The sequence below is a fragment of the Azolla caroliniana genome, unplaced genomic scaffold (assembly GCF_043228905.1).
Source record: "Azolla caroliniana isolate FFs.n. ecotype wild unplaced genomic scaffold, voAzoCaro1.0.p SCAF_18, whole genome shotgun sequence".
Taxonomy (NCBI): Eukaryota; Viridiplantae; Streptophyta; class Polypodiopsida; order Salviniales; family Salviniaceae; genus Azolla; species Azolla caroliniana.
Window position 1 is genome coordinate 5,442,464 of NW_028230453.1, and position 8,193 is coordinate 5,450,656.

The 8,193-nt window shown below is 42.6% G+C and overlaps 1 protein-coding gene and 1 pseudogene across 1 annotated transcript; one reads left to right on the forward strand and one right to left on the reverse strand.

The window, feature by feature from the left end:
- Positions 1–1,112: 1,112 nt before the first annotated feature.
- LOC147852223 (G-type lectin S-receptor-like serine/threonine-protein kinase At2g19130) lies at positions 1,113–3,794 on the reverse strand. The gene has a single exon (XM_087334429.1). The coding sequence runs from the start codon at positions 3,792–3,794 to the stop codon at positions 1,209–1,211; it is 2,586 nt and encodes an 861-aa protein (XP_087190555.1). The 3' UTR covers positions 1,113–1,208.
- A 1,119-nt stretch (positions 3,795–4,913) lies between these two features.
- LOC147852224 (G-type lectin S-receptor-like serine/threonine-protein kinase LECRK4) lies at positions 4,914–7,411 on the forward strand (annotated as a pseudogene).
- Positions 7,412–8,193: the final 782 nt, after the last annotated feature.

The window sequence follows — 8,193 nt, forward strand, 5'->3', positions numbered from 1 at the left end:
GAGACTTTGTTTCATGGTGGTTCAACTCTTGTAGCGAGCGTGCCAACATCAAGTATTACTCGACGCCACGACGGTGGTATGAGACGCCGATCGAGGCTCAAGTCCGTCTCGATCCCTTCGCTCGGGGTTGTCGGGTGGTTCGGCACCCTTCTTTCTCTCTCTTCTTTCTATCTATCATTCTTTTCTCCTTATCATCCGCTTACATTAGATCATATCTCTAATATTAATGTTAAAGGACTAAAAACAACCCAGTAATAATGTAAAAACATAACACACACGTGCACACACACACACAAGCTATTCTATAAAAAGGTATACCAAGAAGCCATTCGAGGTCTCATTCTCAATGTCAACATGGAATCATGCCATTGAAGTTCTCCAACTTCCTACCAGAACAAGCTTTAAAGTGGAAGAGATCGTCGAAACTTGTTACGAGAACAAGCTTTTGAAGAAGAGATATTTGTACTAGAGTTGGCAACAACAAACAAACAAGCTTCGTAGTGATTTATCCAATGATGTTCAAGATGAACGTCATGTTCAATCATTATGGTTAACCAAGGAGATCGTTATGCTAGACACAATAAAAGGGAGATGTTTTATATTATCAAGCATTTGAGATTAAGAACCAGATTAAGCTCTGAGATATTAACCATTTGATGGTAGTAGAGTTGTTGATTCATCAAAAATTACACCTCAACTAAAAATGAATTTATTTCATGTCTCATCATAGAGTTGGTAAGCTTTATATCCATGAACCTCACCATATTTGACAAAGATTATTTTGTTTGCCAAAGCATGGTAGTTTGTTTCTGTTCTTCTTAGGCACATGTGTAGGTAGAACATCCAAATATTTTAAGATATTTTAATTGTGACTTTTATCCATGTCATAATTCATATGCTATCGTTAATCCCCCTAATCTGGTATTACAGTTAAGAGTGGTTACGGTTAACATGTCTAGACAAATATCAGGCCTCTATCCACAAGTGGGGATGGAGGAGCCAAAAGGTACTTCATAAGGGTTGTTTTGTCAAGTTAAGTCTCAAACGTACGAACTTCCAGATCGATTAAATCATTTACACCAATAGACCATAACATGTCCTTAATATAAACATTTTGCTTAAGTAATAATAATAACGTTTCCTCATCGAGGAAATATTATTGTTTTTATTGTTTTTTTTTAATATACATATAGTTATGTTCTAGCTAGCTACCTTGCTGAGAAAATCACATCGGATTCTGCTATATAGGAAGCTATATTTGTAGAGGTGCTACTGCTTTGATAGCCTACTAAGACGTCATTTGGAGCCGGGTACGGAGGGATCCCAATGTCGTCACCGATACCTTCGAAGAGCTGAAGAATTCGCAACATGGATGGTCGCAATTCGGGCTGATATTGAACACACCAGAGCCCGATCTTAAGGACTCGGATTTTCTCAAGGTTTTCAGCATGCTTATCTGATTGTACTAGGTCCACTTCTCTGTTGGGGATGTCAATATTGTCAAGATCATGCTCATGCATCTGACCCTGTGGATGTGGATGCTCTTCTTCCCCATTTGAAATGCTCTCATCGTTATGGTTATGGTCGCCCGAAATGAACTTGTATGCCCAATCCACAAGGGTTTCATTATCATTTCCTCTCTTATGGAACCCCCTCACAAGCTTCAGCAACACCATCCCATAACTGTAGACATCTGCCTTGGATGTGATCTCTACAGTTTTCAACCATTCAGGTGCTATGTAGCCCCTCGTTCCTCGTGCACCCGACATGTGTACATTGCTCTTTACCCCTTCTAACCGCCTCGCCAATCCGAAGTCAGCAACTTTCGGTGTAAAACCACGGTCTAAGAGCACATTCTCAGGCTTAATGTCACAATGCAATATATGTGGCTTGCAGTCATGGTGAAGGTATGCAATGCCTCGGGCCGTTCCTACAGCTATGGAGTATCGAACTGCCCATGGGAGTGGCTTCGGTTCTCTGGAGAGGAACCTGGCTACCGATCCGTTCTCGATGTATTCATATACCAAGATCCTCTTCACGGGAGCTCGGCCTCCTCCTCCGATGGAGTAACCCACAAGATCGACTAGATTGACATGATGGATCTTGCCAAGAGTGCTCACTTCTGCTCTGAATTGCCTGTCAGCTTCTCCATGGCTTGTACCCATGGTGTCTTTTAGCACCTTCACAGCAACAGGGAGCTGCTTTTCTCTTGGTTTTTTCTCATTCCCCATTACCACTATGATTCTGCCTTTGTATACTCTCCCAAAGCCCCCTTCACCCAACAACTTACTGAAATTCTGAGTTGCCTCTACCAGCTGATGGTATGTGAACTTAATCGGTCCACCATCGTTCATTACCCTGACACAGTCATCCCTTCTCATCTTTGGGAGAATCATCGCGCCATATCCTCTTCTCCATATTATGATGGAACCGACGACTAGCAACCCTACGATGAGAGCCGCAACAATTGCCCCTATAACTGCCCCTTTCTTCACCCCTGCTCCTCCTTTAGTAGGAGAGGACACTAACAATTTCATGAGTAGAGTATTGCCATCTGTGTAGTAACCATTCATGATTAGCCCTGTTGTTTGATTACCCTTCAGGAAGCATAATTTATCACCTAGCCTATAAGATGCTACAATGCAATCACAATTATCCAGGCATTGTTTCTTGCACTCCTCTATATCATCAACGAGTTGGTTGCTTAAGTCATTGTAATTATAATCACTATGCTCGTTCTCGACCATGGATAAGGACTCATTCTCACCCAATCCGCAGAAACTGGTCAAATTCAAGCTATTATAGCACCCCAGGGAAGCAGATTGAGCATCCACAGGTTGATAACCAACCGGACAAGTGCAAGTTAAAGAAGATCCATTTGTGCCTTCTTTGCATATGCCATAAGCCCCACAAGGGCTTCCCAAGAGGCATTTGCCATCGTCGAATTGCATTACCTTGTCCCATGTAGAATGTGAAGTATTCCAAGCATACATCCTTAGATTTCCGTCAGGATCTAATCGAAGCATGCTCATGGGCATGGATGAATTGTCTCGGTATGTTCTCCCTGCATCTCGGGTAAGCTCGAGAACACCCTGGCCAGCATTGAGGTATGCATATAAGCAGAGAAATTCCACATTATGGACAACATCCAATGCACGTAGATAGGCGACCGAGTACACATCGGTCTGAAGATGGAACCTTCCGGGGGGACCATAGGAGCTATCATTTGGACGAGATCGCAATAGATAAGGCTGATCTATTACTATAGAAGATAATGAACTAGTAGAACTGTCATCTCTTGGGCTCACCACAAGAGTGTCTCTGAGGTCCGAGAAGCTCTGCCATTGTAAATTCTCCATGGTGGCATCGAAAAGCTGTAGGTTCCCTGTATTTTGAAGCTTTGCAAAGGAAGCATCGGAGGTAGAGGTACTCCAAAGCATGGATTGGCTTGAGTCAATTAGCTCGAGGTTTCCATTACTCGTGAAGTTGAGAGTAGCTCCTTGTGTGACACTAGGGGTAGAGATGGAAGGCCACCATAGCGGAGTTCGGTTAGTGTCGGCAGTCACCCAAATGCAGAGAAGGAATTGGTGGAGGCCGAGGGATTTGAAGCCGAACGTGAGGGTTCCGTTGTCTGAGAGCCAGAAGCCGGAAGAAGAGGAATTAGAGGAAGCATTGGTATGAGTTGAAAAATGGGCATTTCCCGCCTGATACAATGGTGATGGTGTAGCAGCCAAGGCACCATGGAAGCTAGAGAGGAGCAGAGTAGGGAAAAGGAGGAGGAACAAGGGAGCCATGAGAGAGAGAGAGAGAGAGAGAGAGAGAGAGAGAGAGAGAGATGTAGCTCACTTGGTAAGGTTGCCCAATGGAGACCAAGTGGTGATGGGTTCAACCCCTACATTCCACGATGGCATCTAGTGAATTAAGAGTATATGAAGTATATAAATAGAGAGGTGAGGGAATTGGGTTTCGAACCCATGACAACAATAAAAGAGAGAGAGAGAGAGAGAGAGAGATTATTATGTCTAAAGAGAAAAAGCGCAGCAATATCCCATGGAACTGAAAGACAACCATCAGATTTCATCCAAAACAAACCATAATGAAAGATGAAGATTTTTTTACAAGAAAGGAAATTCAGGATTAGAAGGCAATTTAGGTCATGGGAAGGGTCTTTTGTGTTTTCTCACTTCGAAGCACATCAGATATGTATATAGATCTTCATTTGAAGAGACTCTACCCTTGTGAGTTATATAACCAATGTGCAAGTAGGTTTGCACTTGATGACTAGATAGATAGTTAGAACCTAGTTATATCATCCTCTCGGTTGTTTAGGCCAAAAATAACAAACTTGTAGTAGGAATTTTGCGGTAGGCTTTTTGTGAACCACAAGTATGTAGGCATAATATGACGATTTTCTTTCTTTTGCCCCCATAATGATACTCTGTCTTCACGTGTAAAAGTTTCGAGGTTCTAACCAAATCCGCAGGCAGATAGACACTAGTTAATGCAAAAATAGTTAAAAATACATAGCGATATTGTCCGAAATGTCTCAATCAATCATTCAATTCATTCATTAGTTCGATCAATTTATTCATTCAAATCATTTATTGATGAGTGGAAAGCAAGAGAAATACAATCCATGAGAACTCCTTATTACATGTGGTGCATAAGAAGGTTAGGAGAGTTCTCATGGATTGGATGTCTCCCCAATCATCCAATTCATTCATTCGTTCAATCAATTTATTCATTCAAATCATTCATTGATGAGTGGAAAGCAAGAGAAATACAAGGATCAATCCATGAAAACAAAAAAGACTGTCATAAAGGGCACTCTTTCTACAGACCAATATGTATGTACCATGCACTTCATCACTCAGTCTCTCTCTCTCTCTCTCTCTCTCTCTCTCTCTCTCTCTCCACTTCCTCATGGGGCCTCCCCTGTTTCTTCTTCTGCCTCTGTTTCTCTCTAGCTTCCATGGAACCTCTACTGCAACACCATCACCATTGTATCAGGCCGGAAATGCCCATTTCTCAACTCAGAATGATTCTTCCTCTAATTCCTCTTCTTCCGGCTTCTGGCTCTCAGAAAATGGAACCCTCACGTTCGGCTTCAAAGCCCTCGGCCTCGACGAATTCCTTCTCTGTATTTGGGTGACTGCCGACACTAACCGAACTCCGCTATGGTGGCCTTCCATCTCTACCCCTAGTGTCACACAAGGAGCTACTCTCAACTTCACGAGTAATGGAAACCTCGAGCTAATTGACTCCAGCCAATCCATGCTTTGGAGTACCTCTACCTCCGATGCTTCCTTTGCAAAGCTTCAAAATACAGGGAACCTACAGCTTTTCGATGCCACCATGGAGAATTTACAATGGCAGAGCTTCTCGGACCTCAGAGACACTCTTGTGGTGAGCCCAAGAGATGACAGTTCTACTAGTTCATTATCTTCTATAGTAATAGATCAGCCTTATCTATTGCGATCTCGTCCAAATGATAGTTCCTATGGTCCCCCCGGAAGGTTCCATCTTCAGACCGATGTATACTCGGTCGCTTATCTACGTGCATTGGATGTTGTCCATAATGTGGAATTTCTCTACTTATATGCATATATCAACACAAGCCATGGTGTTTTCGAGCTTAGCCAAAATGGAGGGAATACATATCGAGCCAATTCATCCATGCCAATGAGTGTGCTTCGATTAGATCCTGACGGAAATCTAAGGATCTACGCTTGGAATGCTTCACATTCCACATGGGACAAGGTATGGCAATTTTTCGACAACAATTTCACTACAACTATATTGACAAAGATGTTTGTATCCCATCCAAAAGGAGGGTTGGAGAGATGGGCAGTTATCGGGGCAGTTATTTTGGTTCTTTTCGTAGTAGCTATGCTGGTTGTCATAACCACCATAATGTGGCGGTCGAAGACTACACGAGACCATGGATGTGGAGCGATGATTTTTGGAAAGGTGAGAATGGGTGAGTATGTCACTGTGGTTGGAGATGGTGGACCCATAAGGTTTACATATGATCAACTGGTAGAGGCAACTCAGAATTTCAGTGAATTGTTGGGGGAAGGTGGATATGGGAAAGTATACAAAGGCAGAATCATGGTGGTAATGGGGGATGAGAAAAAAGCAAGTGAAAAGCAGCTCCGTGTTGCTGTCAAGGTGCTTAAAGGCACCATGGGTGCAAGCCATGGAGAAGCTGAAAAGCAATTCAGAGCAGAAGTGAGCACACTTGGCAAGATCCATCATGTCAATCTAGTCGATCTCGTGGGCTACTGCATCGGAGGAGGGAGATCTCAGGGGAATCTGAGGATCTTGGTATATGAATACATCAAAAATGGTTTGTTAGCCAGGTTCCTCTCCGGAGAACCGAAGCCTCTCCCATGGGCGGTTCGATACTCCATAGCTGTAGGAACGGCTCGAGGCATTGCATATCTTCACCACGATTGCAAGCCACACATAGTGCACTGTGACATTAAGCCTGAGAATGTGCTCTTAGACCATGAGTTTACGGCCAAAGTCTCGGACTTCTGATTGGCGAGGCGGTTAGAAGAGGTGAAGAGCAATCTACTGATGTCGGGTGCACGAGGAACAAGGGGCTACATGGCACCCGAATGGTTGAAAACCGCCGAGATCACATCGAAAGCAGATGTCTACAGTTATGGGATTGTGCTGCTTAAGCTTGTGAGGGGATTTCATGAGAGAGCAAATGACGATGAATCCCTTGTGGATTGGGCATACCAGTTCATTTCTGCAGCCGAAGAAGATCGGGACCACAAGGAATCAAGCATTTCAAATGGAGGAGAAGATTCTCTCAACAAGGAAGAGCGTCCACATGGTCAGATTCATGAGCATGATCTGGACAATATCGAGATTCCAAAAGGCGAACAGGAACCAGTAGCAGTTAGTTTGAAATGGGATAAGTGTGACGACGAGAGCTTCGAGAAAACTAGGGTGCTTAAGATCGGGTTGTGGTGCATTCAATATCAGCCTGAATTGCGACCATCGATGTTACGGATTGTTAAGCTCTTGGAAGGAAATGGTGAGGACGTAGGGATCCCTCCGTACCCGGGTCCGAGTGTGGTCTTAGTAGGCTATCAGAGCAGTAGCACCTCTACAAATATCCAATCCTACATGGCAGACTCGGATGTGGCCATCTCTGCAAGGTAGCTACCTACTAGCTAGGTTTAGCTTCATGAGACCATCATGATTTGTGAAGGGCTGAAGAAGCCATTCATGTGAAACCATGTTATCTTGTATCCTGTACTAGTAGACACCTCTTTTGTATGTGATTTTTGGGGGATTTGTGTGTGTGTTTGAATCCTGATTGCATTAGAAATGATAGCATTGGGTATCTGCGTTGTGATTTAGACTGTTGAATAAACCACTTCTTCATTTAGAATCTCTGCAACCTTCTATCCCTTGAATTAGGACTTTGACTAATCTTGTGTGCAAACATGGAACTGCATATGGAAAGTGTTTAGCATCAGCAAATTCAAATTCTGAAGGACTACCAAAAAAAGTGCACTTATTTAAAAGCGATGTTCAATCATAAGAAGAAAAGCAAAAATCAAAACAGAGAATAAAAAATAAACTTATAAGTTATAGCTGTGTAATGGAATGAGTTTTTTTGTCAAAAAAAATAAAATGCTACCCATTACTTACGAAGAAATACAGGAGGTATCATATCTACACGGGCCAGGCCTAATATAGAGCTCCGTGGTTTCAATTAACACTAAAAATGTGAATCCTAGAGTAATCCTTATAGAGTCTAGGGATGGTGGGTGGATGTCGCATGGGGGGAGTCCTAGGTGAGAAGAGCTATTTCGGCGGGAGATTGCACCATTGTATATTGTCGCATTGCAATCGCAACATTAGCATTCCACTCCAATTCAAAATGAAGGTTGCCCGTGCCCTGGATGTTGAGTCCATTTCGCCTTGAATATCTTCATATGACCCACGAAGGTGTTGGAAAATATAAGGAAAATAATATTATAAAATAAATAAATTGTAAAAATAAAAGTATGATATGAAAAGTCATACCACTAACGATTACAACTGAACAAGTAAAGGACACACATGTCCTATAAAGAGATATGCACGCCTCTCTATAGATTAGTATAGAAAAGGAATCAATTTCTGAATTAAAACAAATTTTATCTCTCTTTCTCTCTATCTCCCTAT